At 46.3% G+C, this 23,831-nt stretch overlaps 4 protein-coding genes across 7 annotated transcripts; 3 read left to right on the top strand and 1 right to left on the bottom strand.

Annotated features, from left to right (window-relative positions):
* Nucleotides 1-317: 317 nt before the first annotated feature.
* On the bottom strand, nt 318-9,204 carry LOC117893235 (sodium-dependent phosphate transporter 1). Its single transcript, XM_034799792.1, is given in 7 exon segments — nt 318-1,469; nt 1,529-1,701; nt 1,703-2,433; nt 2,503-3,099; nt 3,156-4,210; nt 4,271-4,323; nt 9,090-9,204. Coding segments are annotated over 5 exon segments (2,043 nt in total). The 5' UTR covers nt 3,349-4,210; nt 4,271-4,323; nt 9,090-9,204; the 3' UTR covers nt 318-1,120.
* Nucleotides 9,205-9,311: 107 nt separating this feature from the next.
* LOC117893251 (28S ribosomal protein S35, mitochondrial) lies at nt 9,312-10,554 on the top strand. The gene is made up of 2 exons (XM_034799817.1): nt 9,312-9,552; nt 9,609-10,554. The coding sequence occupies exons 1-2, from the start codon at nt 9,420-9,422 to the stop codon at nt 10,475-10,477; spliced, it is 1,002 nt and encodes a 333-aa protein (XP_034655708.1). The 5' UTR covers nt 9,312-9,419; the 3' UTR covers nt 10,478-10,554.
* A 619-nt stretch (nt 10,555-11,173) lies between these two features.
* LOC117893247 (aldo-keto reductase family 1 member B1) lies at nt 11,174-14,943 on the top strand. Of its 4 annotated transcripts, none has more exons than XR_004648794.1 (7): nt 11,174-11,238; nt 11,295-11,379; nt 13,251-13,393; nt 13,452-13,935; nt 13,992-14,200; nt 14,403-14,560; nt 14,796-14,885. XR_004648794.1 is itself a non-coding variant. In XM_034799810.1 (6 exons), exons 1-6 carry the CDS (start codon nt 11,189-11,191, stop codon nt 14,839-14,841), a joined length of 1,017 nt encoding a protein of 338 aa, XP_034655701.1. In that variant the 5' UTR covers nt 11,174-11,188; the 3' UTR covers nt 14,842-14,943. The 4 variants fall into 4 exon arrangements, 2 of the variants coding, with proteins under 2 accessions (XP_034655701.1, XP_034655702.1); XR_004648793.1 differs by having other exon boundaries at nt 14,403-14,566; XM_034799810.1 differs by lacking the exon at nt 14,403-14,560 and having other exon boundaries at nt 14,796-14,943.
* A 422-nt stretch (nt 14,944-15,365) lies between these two features.
* Nucleotides 15,366-22,540, top strand: LOC117893229 (mucin-22). The gene is given in 3 exon segments (XM_034799765.1): nt 15,366-19,505; nt 19,508-20,577; nt 20,579-22,540. Coding segments are annotated over 3 exon segments (7,044 nt in total). The 5' UTR covers nt 15,366-15,400; the 3' UTR covers nt 22,448-22,540.
* The last annotated feature ends 1,291 nt before the right edge of the window (nt 22,541-23,831 follow it).

The following is a 23,831-nucleotide window of genomic DNA, read 5'->3' as shown; positions in this document are numbered from 1 at the left end:
ATTATCTTCGTTTTGCTTGATGTTCTATTATCGGAACTTAAAAATTTCATCATTATTTAGCAACATTCTTTATACTCTTGCATGGTTATGGCTTGTGATCCCTTTGTTCAGTCCATGGTTTCTGTATAATATTCTTCTAAGCAACATATTTATCCTTCAGCTTCATCCGTAACTGCGCCCATGATTCCTGCTGCTGTAATTAACTGATCGAACTTTTAGAAAACTGTTCGTGCTATCCCACAGCCATAACCTCAACCTTTACCATTTGTTTGCAGTTAAAACATTAACAACTTTATCCGAATAATAAGATGCGTATATTTCATAACTTTTGTATTTATTTCTCGTATAACTACATAGTGAAATACTTTACGAACTGGGGCTCTCAAAATGGAATGTAAATGAAAGACGGACTGGAGAGCCTCTTGAGTAATTGATGTTCAGTGGTGGTTCGAAATGAATGATCAACCGAATAAATTCGAAAAAAGTTCGATATAATCTCAAAAAAAAAGAATAGGTAAAGCTCTGAAGATCAAATGAGTTTAGTCAGGCAGTCCTTAAGGATAACCAAAAATAAATAAACAATTAGTATATTAAAAATCGATCAAACTGAGTTGAAAACAAATTTAAGACAATCGACCAGGTTCATACAGAGGTCTTTTTGTTGTTGTACATAGTTTGTATTTTATTCAAGTGTTTTGCTCTGTTCTATTGCTGGGAAGGGTTTGGGGGAAGGGCGGGGAGTGGAAGCTAATGGTATGGTAAATTAAATGGAGTCTATAAATTAATTGGAGATGCGCGCTTACTTTGGTTGCAAAATTCGGACTGGAAAATAGTCGCAGTAGTTTTTATATATTTTAAAAAAAAATGATCACGACATGCTTGGCGTAGTAGACATATTAAATCATATTAATATCGGTTAGCATCAGAGACACGTTCTAGGAGCTAAGTACTAGTACAATGCTTTAGTTAGGCGAGTAATTTGTTGAGATTTGCTCACTTCTTTGTTTTCTTTTGCGTTATTAACCTTAGGTTTTTGTGTGTGATTACCAACTTGTAAAATTACGAAACATAGTTTTGCTTGACAATTACAATTAATAATTGAATGGCCTCTCTCTGTAGTCTAGGCCCGACCCATGTCGTCTACGGCCAGCAGGCAGAGCACGTACATCATTCCGGCGCTAAGCAAAGCGGTCACTGGCACCGTCACTATCCAGGCATAGGCTATGTTCCTAAACAGATGCCAGTCAACGCTGCCATCCTCCATGGGCACCGCAGGCTTCTGGCCTGGCTTCTCCGTCGTAGCCTGAAGTTCCTTCTGATCCGGCGCGGGTGTCTTCTTGCGACCCGATGAACTCACATGACCCACGAAAACCACCGAACCAACCTTGCAGTGAGTGGTCGAAATGGGCAAGCCAATTTTGCTGGCCAGCAGTACGGTAATGGCAGCTCCGATTTCAATTGTGAAGCCACTGCAAAAAAGAAGATCGTAAGTTAAGGGATTAATTTCCAATAAATTGTTTCCACTCACGTCGATGAGGTGATTTTTGTGAGGTCATTGCCAATGGTCTCGATGACGCGACGTCCCCACAGCCAGAGACCCACGGAGATGCCAATGCCGCCATAGATCAGAATATAGATGGGACTTTCCGCCTGTTGCATCACTGAACCCTCGCGGTAGATCATGTAGAGTGCGATCAGAGGGACCGATGGCGTTGCTCACATCGTTTCCACCGTGTGCAAAGCTGCCGAATGTGGCCGTAAGTATCTGCAGGAACGAAAACAGCATGGAGATCTCCTGGGTCTCCTCGGCGCTGCTGGCACGACGACCGGCGGCCCGCTTGAACTCATCCTCCTGCTCATTCAGCGCCTCCTTGCTCTCGATCAGCGGCACCTTGCTGGAGTTGGGCGACAGCGTGGAGCTGATCATCAGATCCAAACTTCCGGCACTCTCCACCACCTGCAGGTTGTTGTTGGTGGCTTTGCCCGCTGCTCCTGTTACGGCTGGTGCCGCTCCCACATTGCTGGCCACCTGCTGCTGCTGCGACTTGTGCTCTTCCTTGGGCGACTGAATGCGTTTGAAGCACTCCTGAAGCTTGCGTCCGTTCTGCTGCTGCTGTTGCTGGTGCTGCTGCTGCTGCTGCTCGTCAATAAAGTTCAGACTGGTGATGGTGAGATCGGTGTTGTCCAGACTGGCCTTGCCCAGCAAATCCTCGGCCTTCTTGATCAGCTGCGGATTGATTTTGTACTCCTCCCCGGGCGCATTGTTGTTCTTGGCCGCAAGCCCAAAGTTTGGCGCCAGCTTAAAGGTCTTCGGTGAGTTGTCGGTCAGCGAGACCAGCTCGGTGATCTCGGCGATGGCGGGCAGTGGCTTTCCCTCGCTGACCAGCGACAGGGGACGACGCTGCTTCTTGGGACTGCCCGATGGCGAGGATTCTGTAAAGGGGAAATTGTTTCATTTACGAACTGCTCTAGGGGGTAGTTATTCTCTTTTATAAAACTCACCCACAGAGTCCTCGAAATTGAACTTCACTGGATTCTCGGCTCTCAAACGTTTCTCGATCTTCCGACGCTGCATTGGCACCACCACCAGCTGGGTAAGCACCACCACTAGCAGGGACAGGCCCAGGCTGGCACTCAGCGCTATCCAAGTGGGTATGTTGTCCATGTAGAGCAGCTTGGGTCCGTCCAGCACCACGCTGATGACGTTGATGAAGAATGTCACACCGTAGAATATGGGCAGCGAGCGGAAGCCAGCCTTGAGCGGCTCCTGGGCACGCAGGATGAAGCGGCGTATGGCCAGGAAGAGCAAAATGCTCACAATGCCGCTCATCACCGGCGAGATGAACCACGAGCCAACGATGGTGGCCAGCGTGGACCACTTGAGACCCTCCACACCGCGTGCCACCAGCGAGAAGCCAATGGTGGAGCCGACAATGCTGTGTGTGCCCGAAATGGGCAGCTTCAAGAAGGTGGCAACCAGCAGCCACACGGCGCTGCTGGCCAGGGCGGACACACAGCCCAGCATCAAGACCTCTTCGTATCCCTCGTACATGCCCACCTCCAGGATGCCCTTGCGCATCGTGTCCGATACTTTGTAGCCTAAAGGGTAAAGCCAGATTAGAGTGGATCAATCAGAGATGGTAACGATGACTTACCAATAAGTACGGCGCCCGAGACCTCGCAGATGGTGGCCAGCACGCAGGCCTGTCGGATGGTAAGCACGCCCGAACCAACGCTGGTGCCAAAAGAGTTGGCCACATCGTTGGCTCCAATGCCAAAGGCCAGAACAAAGGCGATCAGGAAGCCAATGACGACCATCCACAGCAGATCCGGTGAGAATGGCTCCATGATGGTTTTTTCGTTGGTTGTACTCAAAACTTTCTCTCTTCTACGCTGAACTTCTATCTTCTGAAGCTAACTTAAAAATGATTTTCTCTCTTGCAAAAAACAATGTGGATTGTAGGGGGATCGGACTGTGATTGTGGATGGCTGATAGGATGGTTTGGTTTTTGGCGACTGGTGCAAAACAATCGATTGGAACTTATAAAATACAAGACTACGGTAACAAATGATGGTCGAAACAAAAATCCAAATTGGTTAATAAGTGAGAAATTCGTTTCAAATATTCTCTAAACAGCCATATTTGCGCTTAAACTTCATTGTTGTTATTTTCATAATGAAAATTAGTGAACAACTCGCCGCGTGTTTGGGGGGATACACAAAGTGCTTGGAGTTGTGGTGTGACTTAAGTAACTAATGCCCTGAAATGTTTCCTTCTTCCTACTACACGAACTGATCTATCAGACCAGCTCTATAGCTCTAGCTCTAAAAATATTCAATAAATAGTTAAAATCCTAAGAAATACACAATTTGACCGAAGGACTAAACACCGAAACGAAACGAACAATATTCCAAATTAAAATAAAACTCCTTCTCCTTCTGTACGCCTGATTAATCCCTGCTGTTCGCTGATGTTATTGTTGGATTTTCAAGCTCAGTTGAGAAGTTGCTCATAGACTCAACATTGGCACCACTTTCATTTCATTTAATCCCGCGGATGACTCCTCTTCTTTTTTTTAGCAAATAGTTCTTGATGGATTAAACGTTCAAGTTGTTGTGTTGAGTAAGTGGATTTTTGGTGATGTTTTAGTTAAATCTAAGAAGTTTCTTGTTATGTTGAGTAGGAGTTGAGAGATGTCGAGTTTGCCAACTGAAAGAAGTATAAATTATGCAAAGGATAACTATGAAGATAGCTGTGGATATGACTTACCTGACGTTTGGGATAGCTAATTTGTTTCCACCGCAGAAAATTATTCACCATGTCTATAAAAAAGAAGAAAAATGAATATTTTAAACCATAAAATTCATTAAAATTCAAAGTTTATTCCTCTCTAGTTACTACCATTAATTCCCTAACTAAACCAGCTCCTTCGAAAGCCTAAAACCAATTGAATCAAATTCATCTCAAATGAAACCTCACTAGGTATCAATCATGGGTATTCCAACCGGTTAAAACAGCTTGAAACTAATGTTTGTCTATGGTTCATTACGTTTTCGGGAACATTATTATTAGCTTCAATATTCAATTCCATTCAATTAACCGGTAACAACCGGTACACAATGCGTTTTTTCAATTTCAATTGAAAGTTTATTACTGGAATTGGAAAATTTGAGACAGTTTTCCAGAGCAAGCCCCGCCCCGTATTGTGATTGCTGCAATTGTTGTCATTTGGCGCTCAGACTGTAGTCATCAGTGTAATTTTAACAAACAATGGACCTTTATTGTGTAGAATGAAGATCAATGGCATGGCTGGCCAGGGCACAGTTGCAGGTTATATAAACGATTTGCATGTGCCCCGAACAAAGGGTCTGGAGCCAGCCCCAATTGCATTCTATCTACTACATACACACATGTGTCTATTGTTTCAATTCCCTACTCGTACATCTTGTAATTAGCCATCTGGCACCTTAATACAAAATCCTGGAACAAAAAGCTTCCCTCCCAGACGCAGAACAATACAAAATTAGTGTCCAAATACTCGTAAAACAAGAGACTTTCCCCTAGTGGAACCTATACACTGTGAAAGAGACAGTAGGAGGAGCCTAAAGGTCGAAGGATAGTAGCCAGGACAATGGCTGACACCACGTCGTGACAAGGTCGCGCCGCTTTATGCTGATTACGCCTGACGCTGACGTATAGTCGCGAAATTACAATATTCGCGTGCGAAATATCCTCCATTCCACTCACACAAAGCCATTCCAAGCGTCACGAATCGAGAACACCCAGCAGGTCCCCGCCACAATGAAGCATGTAATCATAGTTCTACGTCAAGCATTTCCAATTTAGTGCTATTTCGGGGCTTTGGGAACTAAAAATACCCCAAACACGCAACTGCGGAACATTTTAGAGCAATTGCAGTGCTAATAAAACTGTCGGGGAAATTGTGTAATAGCCGCCGAACCTCTGGAGTGTAAAGAGCGCGAGAGAATTATGGCATTTCAATAAAACATGCATTCAACGGGAGAGTATAAGCAGCTGGCACAGTGGGGCGAAGGTATCAAGATCCATAATACGAACACTTTTTCCTGACCTGCTCTACAATTTCATTCTCTGCTCTCTTGTTTATTATGTCAGATTGATTAACGTTTGTGACCCACTGTTCCTGCATTCCATTGTGAACTTACATGTGCAAGCTGGAAAGTCTAGGCTCTCTGTAATTGGAATTCACCGTTAGGGCATAGCAGCGGAGTGCACAAAGCAATATGGAGAGAGAGAGAGAGAGAGAGGGGAGAACCATTTCATGACATGCAAATGGAATTGGAAGCACAAATTAAACAGAATCGAATTGCGAGTGCAGCCGAGTGTGATATGGTGGAGAGAGAAAGAGGTGGACTCCCACCTGCTGCTGGCAATGTCAAGGCTGTGTAAACAGCCGCCGCCATAGGGCAAACTGCATTTAATATCGATTTAATTTTCTGCAATATCCCAAGGACGGATCATCGCAGGCGGTGCCTGGCAGAGAGCTTTGCTTTAAAGACCTGCCACCGTGCACCCTTTCAGGGCGGTTCGCAACGTACCCCCAAAACGAATCACGAGTGCACCCTTAACACACTTGTTTCCACTTGTTGTTGTGGTGGTTGGTTTCCCTCTTGAGGGTGGTTGCTGCAAGTTCAAGGTCGCGTTTTAAATCCAGCCGGGGCAACTCTTTTGGAAATTAACAACAGCTCATCCAGTGACCGTCAAACTGCACAGCCAACGGAGCTCCCAAAAGCACATTCCAATCGATTAACCTCCGCCATTCAATATTGAAAATGCTTTCATTTGTGAGGAGCAAACAATTAACAAACACGTGCAACAAATTATGACAACAGCAAACTGAGAAAAACAAATCAAAGAGAGAGCTGAATATCTAGAAATAGTCTAGCAATTATTACTGACAAATGAGATGGAAACTCATCCGCGGGATACATTTCCAGGTACAGTGAATGCTAAGTTGGCTAGCCGACACGATCGTGTCGGATTACTATGCCACACAGCTTCAATTTCTCACACAAGTCCAGGGATCTGACTAGCATCTTCCATATGAAAAAATTTCAATGACGTACATATGTATGTATAAACTTTTCTACTTAAGAGAGCAACTACTGTACATTCAGTTTACACTTTTTTGCTTCATACACACGTATGTACATATGTACATAAATTTCACAATTTCACAACATTGCGAATGCCGTCTAACACGTGCGGCTGACTGTACTACATTTTGTGTGCAAACAGAAGGGGCTACTTTTACCCATTCACCAATTGCCTGCTCCGCTTTGGTCTGTTCTCTATTATATTCTAGACATTAACATAAATAAGCTTGTTATGGCACTCCACTCCCCTCAATCTTCTTTTTCGAACTTCTTTTGGGGTTTTTTCCATCACACGCGATCCGCAATCAAATCACGAGTTTGTCGGCTGATTCTAGAAACGTGTGATGGGCCGCGGGACCGGGAGGGGCCAGGTCGGGCCAGACGAAATAAGAAGAAACTCAACGAGCGAAATTTTTGGCGGAGCCGAAACAAAAGCAACAAAAGGCAGGCGTCTGGTGCTGCCTCATTGGATTTTATAATGTACAAACATACGCACATCCATACATACATACATATGTGTACGGTATGTGCCTGTGTATGTCGGTAAATACAAAAGCAACAACAACAAAATCTATACATATTGGAATACCATTAAGCAAAAGCAAAAACGGAAAGGACGGCGGTGAGAGTGTGGGAGGAGAGCGAGCATTCTATGATCGCGATGTGTTCCAGAAATCTCAAGAGAATCGGGGCTTTCTTGATTCCAGTAGTCTCTAGAGATTAATCGCTGCTTTTCCATTAATTTTGCTACAAATAATTTAAATATTTCGATCGAAAGATAATTTCATGTTTTATGGTTTTATGGTTAATGTTAATTTATAATTTTAATAAATGCATTGTCAATCAATCTGCTAAAAGAGATTTCAATTTTCTTTCGGGTTGATAGAGATTTGTGGAACACCAGCAATGGGAAGACCAAAAGTGGGGAAAGAGTAAAGCAAATTGTACTCGCAGTTTCCGGAGCAGACTACAGGGGGCAGAGCGTCGGTTCTCATGTGACCTTGCGGAATGGCTGCCCACAATCCACACCCGCCCCCACTCCGACCCCACTCAATCTGTTTAACCCGTGATATCATTCGTGCAGAAATAATTGGGTTTTTGCAATTCAAAATTGGTTTCTTTGACGTAAGCAGAAAAGGTTGAAATATGGAAAAACGAAATACTGTAGGTGTCACAATAAACTGTGCAGTTGAAGAGTCACTTTATCACTCGCGTGCAGTCTTAGAGCCATTTGGGATGTTTGCCGCCGCGCTATTTTAAAATTAAGATTCGTTTTCTTTTCCTTTTCCTGCTGTTCTATTTTGTTTTCTTCTTTTGCTTTTATATTTAGTTCGTAGCCGAAAAAAACTGTACACAAAGTTAAAGTATTTGCCAGCTCCTCTCACTCCGCTGCTGCTCTGTACTCCAACACACGAACCGTAAGACTGGCACAGTGGGTCGATTCAGCGCACATCCTATGGTTCAACCAATTTCACAAGATTGGAAATGCATTGCACCTTGCATAATTAATACATATATATTAGAAGATTTCGTTTAATGAAGTTAACTTCATATTAGTGTAATGTTTTAGTCACACGGTAATGGTACAGTAGATGTAGAATTCTGATAAGAATGAGCCTAACCAGCCTGTCGGAAATTTTACACAAATAAATTTGTCTGTGGGAAGAAGAGGATGCTGTGGCCTGGTCCCACCCACAGTAGGTGGCATCATCATGAATCACGCAGGCTAAAGGGGAGCGTGAGGGAACAGGAATGTAACTGTTATCCTCGAACCGTCTGGAAGCTGCCAGAGGAGATGAGAGTAAAGGAGAGAGTGTATGCGTGAGTGTGAGGGTGTGCGCAGGGTGTTGTCGAATCCTAACGGTTTGTTGCTGCAGCTGCGAAAGCAACAACAATGAACAACAGCAGAGACGGACGCCTCTGAAAACAGCTGCATACGGCGGCCAGTGCATGCAAAACTGGAAAGAACTGTACACTGTACTCTCCGAGGGTCAGCGGCGACCAAATAAAAGCGTGAAAAAACCACGAAACTTATTCAGCAGCACGCCGTTTTCCACCTCACGCCACCCCTTTCACAGTTTCTTCAAACAATTCTGAATCAATTTTCGTGTCTATTGATTTTTCAAGACAAACGCACAAACAAAATTGGAATTCTTTTTACAGCTAGAAAGCGTCCAAGTGAATTTTTCTATTTATTTTGCATTTGTTCTATGGAAATATATGGGCAAAAATGTATGTACATATGTGCCCACACAAACACACACGTACACCCACGCGGGCTGGCGAAAACACGCGGCGCCATCCAGACTACAGAAGGATACACAAGGATATTCGCACACACACACTAACGCGCACCAGCATCTGAGACACTTTTTGAAAATCTTATTCGTAGCCTCTCGGTCTATACACGGACTTGACAACTTTTCTTACGACTTGTCCGCCGTCTTACTCACTTGAATAGCAGCACTTTTTTAAATCAATAAATTATTTATTGAGGAAAAATTTATTTAAGCTGAGTCGCGCGCAACCACCGGCTTCAGTGATTTATCGATAAGTCTGATACCCGAAATAAAATACCGCAAGTACAACGAGGCGAACTGAACGCCCCTCAATTAAAACAGGGCAAATTCGCTTACATACTGTACAAAAAATACCAAAATTTAAACAGCTGTTTGTCTGCTAGCCCCTGCGAATGGCAGTCGCATGGTGTTTACGTAAAAGCCGCAATTGATTAATTTGTTTAACGAAAACCTGGTTTTATAACTAAACAAAAGCTAAAAACAATGGCGGCCAGTTTGACTCGTTTGTTGGAGCGCAGCCTACGAACCACACACGCGACGCAGAGCAGTGTGCGTCTTTTTAGCAATGGCAGCCAGCAACAGCAGCAGCAGCAGCCAGAAGTGGAGGACGATGAGGGTAAACAAATCAAATATGATTGTTATAGTCACTGTTTTTCACATACCTTTTTGTAGAGTTCCGTGTGCTGAATCTGCGCCCAGTTAAGCAGCAATTCCAGAGGAGGCGGGACATCAGACGGGATGATGTTACGCCACCGCGGACAACACGCATGGCAGTCGATCAGGACTGGACGGCGGCCTGGCCGGGTCCACGTTCCTTTCACCCAGCCAGTGTGCCGTTGCCACTGCGGCAGGGCTTCACGGAGCGCGGTGCAGCGGCGCCCTCCAAGTTTGCCAACGCGGAGCTGATGAAAATTCCCAATTTTCTGCATTTGACGCCACCTGCGATTCGGCAGCAGTGCGAGGCCATCAAGAAGTTCTGCACGCCCTGGCCGAAGGGTCTGGAGACCGAGGCCAAGTGGAAGCCTCACTTTCCCGTAGAAGTCATCACCACAGACTACTGTCAGAGTCTGCCCACGGTGCGCAATCCCGAGGCACGTCGCGTCACCGTCTCCCTAAAGCTCTCCGACCTGAAGTTTGACAACCACGCGAGGGACAAGTTCCTGCGTCTCGTGGGCGAACGCTACAACAAGGAGACGGATGTGCTCACATTCGTGACCGATCGCTGTCCGCTGCGCAAGCAGAACTACGACTACGCGCTGTATCTGTTGACGGCCTGCTACCACGAGTCCTTCGTCACAGAGCCCTGGGAGGCCACCAAGTCGGAGGCCGACATGGAGTTGTATCTGTTTGAGCGCAACCAGGCCAAGCGTTCCACAGAGGCCATCCTCAATTGGAATGCAGCGGAGGGTGCACCGAAAAAGGCACCCAGTGCCAGCTATGCGCAGTGCGTGGAGCAACTGATAAACGAGGGCGAGAACGAGTACAACTTGGCCAAGTACAAGGAGGAGGTGATGAAGATGTTGAATGTTGCGGCACAGTAAGAATAAGCCAATTGGCGGCAATGAAGATGCTTTTGTAGAAATAAAATAGCAAGGAACTGCACCTGGCGCTGCAATTTAATGAAACATTTGTGAGAGGGGAAAGCGGCTTTTACACCAATCACTCCTGATCAGACCACAAGGAGGCTGGTCTTGTAGAAATTGACGTCGACACAGCCCTCGGAAGGCTCTACAGGTGACGGGCAAGTCGCTGTCGAGACGCAATAATCGGGGCGTTGACTTACCAGATCGACAAGTCCTCGTTCAGTAAGCAAGGGCTGTGAGCAGGTTGCAAGTCCCCTCCTCGAGCCCATCGACATGTACCGGGCCGGGCCATTTGTCTGTTGAATGCTTTGAGCTGGAAGGAATCAATTTTTTAGAAGTTTGATTAGTTCTAAGGATTCGCTCTTATTATTTTACTGGTTTTTTCCAATTTTCCGCAGGTTTTGGTGCTGCAAAATGAATAATGAACAGTGCTGGGTAGCGGCTGCGATAAGTGGAACTTATTGACCAAAGGTCAAAGTTTTTATTGACAATTCTCTCCCGATCCATGTAGCTTTATGTACCATTTTGTAGTTAGTTTGAGGCAAAGGAACCATTGGGACTTTATTCGAATTTCTCCTCACATTTCTAAGTAATATATTTATGTGGATGGATCGACTAACGATGCTCCGTTTATTCCCAACCAAGTTGGGTTTGCGCCTGGCTGGGCCAATGGTGCAACCATTTATCCGGAATTACGGCAAGGCTGAGCGTTTTATGTGGTAATATATGCAGCCAGAAGACCATGGCAAAGAGTATTTAAACTTTATTTTATAAGGTGCCAATCGAAACTCGCCAAAGTACCCAAAGCAATTTTGGCGGACGGCAAAGAAATGCCTCTGATTGGACTTGGAACTTGGATGGTAAGTGTAATTGATATCCACCACACAGCTGTGGGGTAAATTTTTATAGTTGGGCATATCTTCCATGAGAATTTAATCTAAATTCATTTGAAATTTAACTAAAAAACACTCGTGGTGTTAGGGAAATCGGAATCTCCAGTTGTTTTTATTATGATTAAGTTACAATTGTGTGGCTATCGGGCTCTCAAGAGCCTAAGAGTAACCATCCATGAATGCCTGCTATTGCAAAACACCGCAGACCAAAGTACGTACAGTGAAAAGCGTTCAAACCTAACGGCTGCGATCACAGCTGTGCGGTTGCTGTGCAGCCCTGGTCGGGCCGGGCGCGTATAAATAGCCAAACAGCTGTGCTGTAAGTTCAGTTTTTTAAGCGGTGGCAAACAAAACAAACGTATTATTATTATTTAATCCTTGAAAAAGTAACCAAGCAGAGCTAACATCCAGCAGCATGGCATCCAAAGTACCAAATGTGAAATTCAACAATGGCCGCGAGATCCCAATTCTCGGCCTGGGCACCTGGGGCGTAAGTAAACTGTAAACTGTAATAATAACTGCACAAATCAAACTACACAGGCATACACACATATGTGTGTGCATATTTATTCGTATATGTGCACAAGTACATGTACAATAGATGTGTCTCCTCTTTTAATCGCGTAGTTTTCCGCTGCCCACGACTTCCCTTTTTTCTTATTGGAATTCCAATTTGGTTCTGATAGAAAATGGAAAAAAACGCAACACGCGTCGCACTGCTGATAGTTTTTGCCGGTTTTGTTTTAGCCGGTTATTGTATGTATGTACATAAATATGTATGTTCATACATATAAGTACATATTTAGATTGTTTTCAGTTTGAGTGCACAGAATCTGGCAACTTGTCGCTACGAATATTAAGCTATAATCAGCTAATTCTCCACAACAATTGAGACATTTTCCATTGCTATGCGGATTTAGATATTTAAAAATGTACAGAGTACATATTTACACATTAAGTACATACATTTAATGTCAGCAAATCGATTTTATATCAGCGCTGGACTGCACTCATCCTCTTTTAGTTTTATACACTTTTTTAGTGTTCTTCTGTCAAGGTGACCCTTTGTCCCTTTAAAGACAGTGGAAACTTTAAAAAATATTCTGCCACATCACTCCACACGGCACATATGTACATTGGTTTTGGTGTGGAACACATCTTCAGTCTACAAACATTGGGAGGTGGGCCCGGTACAGAGGTTGATAAACATTCTTATCTCGAGTAGAGAGGCTTTCCTGATTGATAATGTCTTGTCCAACGAATTAAAGCTACCCTCTGTTAGGGTATAAAAAGGGGGCGCTGTTCAGACTATTGATTACTGATAGATGACGATGCGTTGACGCGATTATAACTATATTTTAGCAAGGGTATTATAAGGGTATTCCTATGAGTCTACGTAGGCTCTGCTCTTATCATGTTTAGCGACTATCTTGGGTATGTAAATAGTTCAAGACATAAATTAAACTTATAAGAATGCTCTCTGTCTACCCCCAATTAATTGAGCAACAATTACTTAAGTTTGGGGGGAGGGGAGCAATCTTATGCTGATAAGTGACGTCAAGTGGCATAGGAAAAATCTCGATCCTTAATGCTGAGAGTTTGCCCAGCAACATATGGCGAAATTCCAGCCAGGTTCTAGAACTTTAATTTCACCACAAACGAGCAGAAGAACGTCGCGATATTGTTTGTACTTACAAAGACCTTCCATTCTTATTGAGATGATATTGCAAATTATATACAAAAAGTGATGGGAGACGTGCACGAGCAATTAGCAAAATACTATTACAACAATTCAAATAAGAATTGTCGGAATAATGCCAACTTGTTACCCATTTCAGAGCCCCAAAGGTCAGGTGACCGAAGCTGTGAAAGTGGCCATTGATGCTGGCTATCGGCACATTGACTGTGCTCACGTCTACCAAAACGAGGATGAGGTCGGTGCTGGCATCGAAGCTAAGGTCAAGGAGGGTGTTGTCAAGCGGTAAGTACACAATGGAGTTCCCTGGTTGAGCATATCAAAATAAATATCCTGCTTGCAGCGAGGACCTGTTCATTACCAGCAAGCTGTGGAACACCTTCCACCGCCCGGACTTGGTCCGCGGCGCCTGTGAGGCCACATTGGAAGCACTGAAATTGAAATACATCGACTTGTACTTGATCCACTGGCCAATGGGCTACAAGGAGGGCTGCGATCTCTTCCCAGCCGACAAGGATGGCAAGACCTTGTTCTCGCCGGTCGACTATGTGGATACGTGGAAGGCCATGGAGAAGCTGGTGGAGGATGGCCTCGTCAAGTCGATTGGCGTCTCCAATTTCAACAAGAATCAGCTGCAGCGCGTGCTGGATGTGGCCAAGATCCCACCGGCAACCAACCAAATCGAGTGCCATCCGTATCTGACACAGAAGAAGCTCATTGATTTCTGCAAGTCGCGCAATGTTACGGTGACTGCCTACAGTCCCCTGGGCTCGCCCAACCGTCCCTGGGCCAAGGCTGGCGATCCGGTGATCCTCGAGGAGCCTAAGGTAGGTACCACAGGATTTGTTGCCAATAAATCATTAATTATTTATTTCTTTGTTAGATTAAGGAAATTGCCGCCAAGAAGAACAAGACACCTGGACAGATTCTCATCCGCTATCAGGTGCAGCGCGCCAACATTGTTATTCCCAAGTCCGTGACCAAGGAGCGCATTGAATCGAACTTCCAAGTGTTTGATTTCGTGTTGACACCCGAAGAGATCGAAGTTATTGAGAGCTTCGATTGCAATGGTCGTCTGGTGCCTTTGCTCAAGTGAGTATTTAAAGGATTTTGTTTTTACAAAGTGCAATTTTAAACTTGTAAATGGAGTAAGGGCAGAGCCATGCGTCTGTCCAACTGACACTTGCCGGCAAGCGGCATAAACACAAAAACAGAATTTAATTTTCACTCCAAACACTCGCACACAAATTGAATTTCCTTATTTTGATTCCATTTATTGTTTATATTTATTTAGTGAGGGCTGGTGGTCACAAGTACTATCCATTTCACGATGAGTTTTAAGCGAAATGAAACCGAACATCAACAAAAATATTTACTAAGAAACCAAATGCTTAAGCAAGAGTCACAACCAACTACAGTCAAGGGAAAAATCTTTGTAAACAAATAACTGGTGTATGCGTATGTTTATTTCTCAATTCAGTTCAGTGCCTTCTCCTTTTCCCCTTAGTTAATTTTTCTGTTTACCCCGCTTGATATTTAAGTTGCTTTTATTTGATGTTCTTTTTTTTATTTTTTACTCATTTTACCGCCTGAAAATAGTTGCCACGTAATCCCTAAGCTGTTTTTACCTTTGCAAGCTGCCAACCAAAATCATCTTTTAATTCAAATTTTCTATAATATCTTTCAGCGTTTATGGACATCCCCACCATCCCTTTGAGAAAGATGAATACTAAGCGGGCAGTAGGACAGCCCAGTGCTGCACATTTACAAATTTAATCTGTTACACCAACACCTAATGCTAAAACCGTATGAATAAATAAACACAATAAGAACTATTTCGCCTGCTGTATTGTAACTGAGTTTTTGGGGATATTTTTAATATTTGCCTTTGCCAAAGAGTGACATTTGTTAGGCAATCAGCTCCAGGAGCTCTGACGTATTGGCCCTGCCACGAGCGAGCTTTCTGCGTCGAGTCAAAGATCTAACAATTGTTTCATCCAAGCTATGAGCAAATATTTTGCACAGTTGTTTCATTAATTTGTTTAAGAAGCTTTTGAATTTCATCCCATGGGTTAGTTCAGACAGTTTATTCAGTGTTTTTTTTCTGGGCAACAATAGAAGTACCAAATGTGGTTCAACAATTGAAATTTTTGCAAGCCCAACAAAAGCATCTACGCAAATAGCCGAAAATATAATGGGAACGCTGATCGCTAAGGTATAAAAGACTCTGGAGCCTCGAATTCGGCCAACAGATCTAGTTGATCTGAATCTTGGTCTCCCAGACGACCGACCATGCGCTTAATATTCGTCGCGGTTCTCGCCGCTCTGCTGTCCCTCGCGGCGACCCAATCCCCACCAATCGCCACCGCTACCGCAGTGGGTGCACCGGCAGCAAAGGCTCAGCCATGTTGTGAAAGTGTTCGACAAACTCTCATTGAAATACGAAAGGATATCCGACTGTGGCTGCTCGATCGACTGTTCGGCAAGTTGATTCTTCTTCACGACGGAGAACTTTTGGGCAACCCAAACTATGTGAATTGTGCAAACGGAAAAAACCAAATCACCAACCAAGACAAAAGCTCCCAAATTATCCAACAATTGGGAACAAGCTCAAGTCAAACAAGTGAAACGACCAGCACAACATCCAACGATGAAAAAGATCTGTTGGGATCACTGAAGGATCTCTACAGCGGGGTGTCCGGAAACTCCGGTCACTCTTCTTCATCTTCAACAACGACAACAACCACCACAACTTCCGATGATGGAACAGTAGTGTCCGTGCCTGCAGTCGAAGCCAGCGAGTCCAGCAGCACCGTTGAGGGTGTAGACTCCAATCAGTCTTCTTCCTCTTCAACAACGACAACCACCACAACCTCCAACGATGGAACCGTAGTGTCTGAGCCTGCTGTCGAAGCCAGCGAGTCCAGCAGCACCGTTGAGGGTGGAGACTCCAATCAGTCCTCTTCCTCTTCAACAACAACAACCACCACAACCTCCGACGATGGAACCGTAGTGTCTGAGCCTGCTGTCGAAGCCAGCGAGTCCAGCAGCACCGTTGAGGGTGGAGACTCGAATCAGTCCTCTTCCTCTTCAACAACAACAACAACCACCACAACTTCCGATGAAGGAACCGTAGCTGCCGATCCCATTGTCGAAGCCGTTGAGTCCAGCAGCACTGTTGAGGGTGGAGACTCGAATCAGTCCTCTTCCTCTTCAACAACAACAACAACAACCACCACAACTTCCGATGATGGAACCGTAGTGTCCGTGCCTGCTGTCGAAGCCAGCGAGTCCAGCAGCACCGTTGAGGGTGGAGACTCGAATCAGACCTCTTCCTCTTCAACAACAACAACAACCACCACAACTTCCGATGAAGGAACCGTAGCTGCCGATCCCATTGTCGAAGCCGCTGAGTCCAGCAGCACCGTTGAGGGTGGAGACTCGAATCAGACCTCTTCCTCTTCAACAACAACAACAACCACCACAACTTCCGATGAAGGAACCGTAGCTTCCGATCCTATTGTCGAAGCCAGCGAGTCCAGCAGCACCGTTGAGGGTGGAGACTCCAATCAGTCGTCTTCCTCTTCAACATCGACAACCACCACAACCTCCAACGATGGAACCGTAGTGTCTGAGCCTGCTGTCGAAGCCAGCGAGTCCAGCAGCACCGTTGAGGGTGGAGACTCCAATCAGTCCTCTTCCTCTTCAACAACGACAACCACCACAACCTCCAACGATGGAACCGTAGTGTCTGAGCCTGCTGTCGAAGCCAGCGAGTCCAGCAGCACCGTTGAGGGTGGAGACTCGAATCAGTCCTCTTCCTCTTCAACAACAACAACAACCACCACAACTTCCGATGAAGGAACCGTAGCTGCCGATCCCATTGTCGAAGCCGTTGAGTCCAGCAGCACTGTTGAGGGTGGAGACTCGAATCAGTCCTCTTCCTCTTCAACAACAACAACAACAACCACCACAACTTCCGATGATGGAACCGTAGTGTCCGTGCCTGCTGTCGAAGCCAGCGAGTCCAGCAGCACCGTTGAGGGTGGAGACTCGAATCAGACCTCTTCCTCTTCAACAACAACAACAACCACCACAACTTCCGATGAAGGAACCGTAGCTGCCGATCCCATTGTCGAAGCCGCTGAGTCCGTCAGCACTGTTGAGGGTGGAGACTCGAATCAGTCCTCTTCCTCTTCAACAACGACAACAACCACAACCTCCAACGATGGAACCGTAGTGTCTGAGCCTGCTGTCGAAGCCAGCGAGTCCAGCAGCACCGTTGAGGGTGGAGACTCCAATCAGTCGTCTTCCTCTTCAACAACGACAACCACCACAACCTCCAACGATGGAACCGTAGTGTCTGAGCCTGCTGTCGAAGCCAGCGAGTCCAGCAGCACCGTTGAGGGTGGAGACTCGAATCAGTCCTCTTCCTCTTCAACAACAACAACAACCACCACAACTTCCGATGAAGGAACCGTAGCTGCCGATCCCATTGTCGAAGCCGCTGAGTCCAGCAGCACTGTTGAGGGTGGAGACTCGAATCAGTCCTCTTCCTCTTCAACAACAACAACAACAACCACCACAACTTCCGATGATGGAACCGTAGTGTCCGTGCCTGCTGTCGAAGCCAGCGAGTCCAGCAGCACTGTTGAGGGTGGAGACTCGAATCAGTCCTCTTCCTCTTCAACAACGACAACAACCACAACCTCCAACGATGGAACCGTAGTGTCTGAGCCTGCTGTCGAAGCCAGCGAGTCCAGCAGCACCGTTGAGGGTGGAGACTCCAATCAGTCGTCTTCCTCTTCAACAACGACAACCACCACAACCTCCAACGATGGAACCGTAGTGTCTGAGCCTGCTGTCGAAGCCAGCGAGTCCAGCAGCACCGTTGAGGGTGGAGACTCCAATCAGTCCTCTTCCTCTTCAACAACGACAACCACCACAACCTCCAACGATGGAACCGTAGTGTCTGAGCCTGCTGTCGAAGCCAGCGAGTCCAGCAGCACCGTTGAGGGTGGAGACTCGAATCAGTCCTCTTCCTCTTCAACAACAACAACAACCACCACAACTTCCGATGAAGGAACCGTAGCTGCCGATCCCATTGTCGAAGCCGTTGAGTCCAGCAGCACTGTTGAGGGTGGAGACTCGAATCAGTCCTCTTCCTCTTCAACAACAACAACAACAACCACCACAACTTCCGATGATGGAACCGTAGTGTCCGTGCCTGCTGTCGAAGCCAGCGAGTCCAGCAGCACCGTTGAGGGTGGAGACTCGAATCAGACCTCTTCCTCTTCAACAACAACAACCACCACAACTTCCGATGAAGGAACCGTAGCTGCCGATCTCATTGTCGAAGCCGCTGAGTCCGTCAGCACTGTTGAGGGTGGAGACTCGAATCAGTCCTCTTCCTCTTCAACAACGACAACAACCACAACCTCCAACGATGGAACCGTAGTGTCTGAGCCTGCTGTCGAAGCCAGCGAGTCCAGCAGCACCGTTGAGGGTGGAGACTCCAATCAGTCGTCTTCCTCTTCAACAACGACAACCACCACAACCTCCAACGATGGAACCGTAGTGTCTGAGCCTGCTGTCGAAGCCAGCGAGTCCAGCAGCACCGTTGAGGGTGGAGACTCGAATCAGTCCTCTTCCTCTTCAACAACAACAACAACCACCACAACTTCCGATGAAGGAACCGTAGCTGCCGATCCCATTGTCGAAGCCGCTGAGTCCAGCAGCACTGTTGAGGGTGGAGACTCGAATCAGTCCTTTTCCTCTTCAACAACAACAACAACAACCACCACAACTTCCGATGATGGAACCGTAGTGTCCGTGCCTGCTGTCGAAGCCAGCGAGTCCAGCAGCACTGTTGAGGGTGGAGACTCGAATCAGTCCTCTTCCTCTTCAACAACGACAACAACCACAACCTCCAACGATGGAACCGTAGTGTCTGAGCCTGCTGTCGAAGCCAGCGAGTCCAGCAGCACCGTTGAGGGTGGAGACTCCAATCAGTCGTCTTCCTCTTCAACAACGACAACCACCACAACCTCCAACGATGGAACCGTAGTGTCTGAGCCTGCTGTCGAAGCCAGCGAGTCCAGCAGCACCGTTGAGGGTGGAGACTCGAATCAGTCCTCTTCCTCTTCAACAACAACAACAACCACCACAACTTCCGATGAAGGAACCGTAGCTGCCGATCCCATTGTCGAAGCCGCTGAGTCCAGCAGCACTGTTGAGGGTGGAGACTCGAATCAGTCCTCTTCCTCTTCAACAACAACAACAACAACCACCACAACTTCCGATGATGGAACCGTAGTGTCCGTGCCTGCTGTCGAAGCCAGCGAGTCCAGCAGCACCGTTGAGGGTGGAGACTCGAATCAGACCTCTTCCTCTTCAACAAAACAACCACCACAACCTCCGACGATGGAACCGTAGTGTCCGTGCCTGCTGTCGAAGCCAGCGAGTCCAGCAGCACCGTTGAGGGTGGAGACTCCAATCAGTCGTCTTCCTCTTCCTCTTCAACAACGACAACCACCACAACCTCCGACGATGGAACCGTAGTGTCCGTGCCTGCTGTCGAAGCCAGCGAGTCCAGCAGCACCGTTGAGGGTGGAGACTCCAATCAGTCGTCTTCCTCTTCCTCTTCAACAACAACAACAACCCCCACAACCTCCAACGATGGAACCGTAGTGTCCGTGCCTGCTGTCGAAGCCAGCGAGTCCAGCAGCACTGTTGAGGGTGGAGACTCGAATCAGTCCTCTTCCTCTTCAACAACATCAACAACCACCACAACTTCCGATGAAGGAACCGTAGCTGCCGATCCCATTGTCGAAGCCGCTGAGTCCGTCAGCACTGTTGAGGGTGGAGACTCGAATCAGTCCTCTTCCTCTTCAACAACGACAACCACCACAACCTCCAACGATGGAACCGTAGTGTCTGAGCCTGCTGTCGAAGCCAGCGAGTCCAGCAGCACCGTTGAGGGTGGAGACTCGAATCAGTCCTCTTCCTCTTCAACAACATCAACAACCACCACAACTTCCGATGAAGGAACCGTAGCTGCCGATCCCATTGTCGAAGCCGCTGAGTCCGTCAGCACTGTTGAGGGTGGAGACTCGAATCAGTCCTCTTCCTCTTCAACAACGACAACAACCACAACCTCCAACGATGGAACCGTAGTGTCTGAGCCTGCTGTCGAAGCCAGCGAGTCCAGCAGCACCGTTGAGGGTGGAGACTCCAATCAGTCGTCTTCCTCTTCAACAACGACGACGTTGAGGGTGGAGACTCCAATCAGTCGTCTTCCCTCTTCAACAACAACAACCACCACAACCTCCAACGATGGAACCGTAGTGTCTCAGCCTGCTGTCGAAGCCAGCGAGTCCAGCAGCACCGTTGAGGGTGGAGACTCGAATCAGTCCTCTTCCTCTTCAACAACATCAACAACCACCACAACTTCCGATGGAAGTGTCAGAGCCTGGAACCGTAGCTGCCGATCCCATTGTCGAAGCCGCTGAGTCCGTCAGCACTGTTGAGGGTGGAGACTCGAATCAGTCCTCTTCCTCTTCAACAACGACAACAACCACAACCTCCAACGATGGAACCGTAGTGTCTGAGCCTGCTGTCGAAGCCAGCGAGTCCAGCAGCACCGTTGAGGGTGGAGACTCCAATCAGTCGTCTTCCTCTTCAACAACGACAACCACCACAACCTCCCACGATGGAACCGTAGTGTCTGAGCCTGCTGTCGAAGCCAGCGAGTCCAGCAGCACCGTTGAGGGTGGAGACTCGAATCAGTCCTCTTCCTCTTCAACAACATCAACAACCACCACAACTTCCGATGAAGGAACCGTAGCTGCCGATCCCATTGTCGAAGCCGCTGAGTCCGTCAGCACTGTTGAGGGTGGAGACTCGAATCAGTCCTCTTCCTCTTCAACAACGACAACAACCACAACCTCCAACGATGGAACCGTAGTGTCTGAGCCTGCTGTCGAAGCCGCTGAGTCCAGCAGCACCGTTGAGGGTGGAGACTCCAATCAGTCGTCTTCCTCTTCAACAACGACAACAACCACCACTTCGAACGATGGACAGGATAAGTCAAGCTCCTCGTCTGACCCTGTTGTCAATGGTAACACAAGCAACAGCGGTGGTAGCTCAAGTAGCTCTTCCACCACGACAACAGTCACGACATCTTCCGATGGAAATACTCAGACAAGCTCCTCATCGAAGCCTGTTGTCAAAGTCATCAAATCAAGCACCACTAAGGGTAACGGAGGCTCGAAAAAGTCTTCGACAACTAAAACAACCGTCACAACAATAACAATCAATGGCAAGCCTGTTGTAGATGCCATTGAGGGCAGCACTGCTGTTAATGGTGGAAAATCCAGCTCATCGTCTAGCAAAACAACAAAAACATACACTTCAAACTACTCGAAGATCCCTAAAAAGAACCGAAAGTCAAGCTCAACCACCAGCAAAACTACAAAGACTTATTCCTCAGGTTCCGCAAGTGTTCCCGAGATACTCGAAGAGTCTGCATCTAGCGGAAGTCCATCCGCATCATCGTCGGCTGCTCCAAAGTCCACTGGAAAGACAAGCAAAACCACTACTACCTATACAACGAACTCCTTGAAGGTACCCAAGCCCCAAAGATCCTACTCCTGGTCAACTTCATCCAAGAAAATATTGAATGGTGGTCAGGCTTATGAGCTTCCAATTTCTGGCTCAATGACCGGCAGGTCCGGTTCAGGTGCTAGAGACTCTTGGTCCAAGCGCTCCACGACTCAGATCACTCAGAACCAACCAACGATCGATGATGCTTCGTCTTCTATAGATGGCGGATCCAACCCATGGTCTAAACTCGTCAAAAAGGTGACGCCAGGCTCACTGCAGGAAGATGAAACCTATGGCAGGGGCATTGGATCTCGCGGCTCAAATGCTTGGTCTCAGCGTTCAGGTTTCTCAGGTGATAGCTCTGATTTAGCAGGCGCCGCCAACTACCGTTCCAGGTATGGCAGAGGCCGCAGCGGTCTCAATGGAGCTCAAGGCTCTCTAACATGGACTGAAACCTCATCAGACGCCAATGAGAATGGCACCGAAAACGCGGATGATGCTGTGGCATCTGAAGACAACTCCGAAGACGCGACAAATGTGCAGGAGTCGGGTTCCGGCGATAAAACCACAGATCAAGCTGGCGCACAGCAGGCCACCGGACAGTATCCCGGACAATATTGGTGGGGCAACAGGCGTTGGGTTGGAGCACGTCCTAACTGGAGGTACGGCTGGCGTCCATATGGAAGCGGTTGGGGTGGATGGAATAATCGTTATCAAAAGTCGTGGACCGCATAAAGGGAGCTTTCCCTTAGGCACCGCACGGCTACAGACTTTCAATTAAATGATTGATTTTAACGATTGTCAAATATATATGCATTTGAATATTAACTTATCGAGGTTTGTTTTTGTTTGGGGAGATACATATGTTGGAACTAAATTAACCAATGGGAAGCTGCGCTTCGGGAGCAACATCCAAAGATGTTGCCTCAAGAAACGCAACACTTCTGCAGGCATGGAGCACGCAGAACGTTTTTTTTTATTTGTTTCTCAGCTTTCTTCTGTATCTATCTTGGTCGGTGATTAAACGATCATGTTTTCCTTATTATTTGGATGTTTTTTATCATATATTTAAATATTTATTCAATTTGAGAGCAACTAAAGGTCAGCACTAAGTCGCGCTAACAGTTCGCAAAAAAAGAAAAATTCAGAGGACAAATTAAAGGCACTTTTGTTGCTTTATATATAGTCATCCCTCCATGGGAAATAAAAGAATAATACCAAGAATTGTTGGTAAAGACTGACCAGAAATGAAAGCAAAGCCATTTGATTCGAATTTTAGAAAATAAAGTCATTTAATGTTAGCTATTTAATTCTGCGTGAACTCCACGTGAAATAAAGTTTAGAAGAAAAAGTATACCTCCACTTGGAATAACGTCTAGAAGAAAAAGTAAAACTTCTTTCCATCGCTGCTACTATTTCGAATCAATTGAATCAAATCAATCCATTGGATTTTTGATAGCTTCGCTGGTTGCAGCGGCATCGGCTCCTCCGTTGTGGTTGCAGATGCGGTGGCCGTGGCAGATGCGATCGCCATCGCCAGCAAAGCGAAAATAAAGAGATTAGCAACCTGGTTCATTTTACTTTGGAATGCAGACTAAAAGCAAATCAGCATGTTTTAGGTGTTAAATACATATATTTTTCCAGAAAGTTATGTACATTCTATGGCCACAAATATTTAAACAACTGTTTTTGGGCGTCAATCACTAAAACTGCGAAAAGTCAGCAACCTGATTCGAAAAGGGGGGTCACTCACGCAAAGAAGGCACTTGTAGTTATTTGAAATCTACAGCAAAGTTCGAATTGTTGATTGAAAATTTGAATCAAATGGGAACGAGCCTCAAAGCGGAAACAGAAAACAAAAACGTTTTTTCCAAAAAATTCCCAATATTAAATTGGTGGCGCACTCTATCGGAGTTATTGACAAACGAACAAAATCCCATTTCTCGCACAAAAATACCGAGATGTTTTGGCATTTTTGTGTGCGTTTTACCCTTTTTTAGGGCTATTGCATTTACCGAACGTCTCAAGGATGATATGTCTTATTTAATAAACAATACAATTAAGGAGAGTACTAGCAATGCTCCTATCTGGTAGAGAATTGATTAGTCAATCGGGTAAA

Source organism: Drosophila subobscura, chromosome J (genome assembly GCF_008121235.1).
Source record: "Drosophila subobscura isolate 14011-0131.10 chromosome J, UCBerk_Dsub_1.0, whole genome shotgun sequence".
NCBI lineage: Eukaryota > Metazoa > Arthropoda > Insecta > Diptera > Drosophilidae > Drosophila > Drosophila subobscura.
This window is presented reverse-complemented; position numbering and strand designations above follow the sequence as displayed.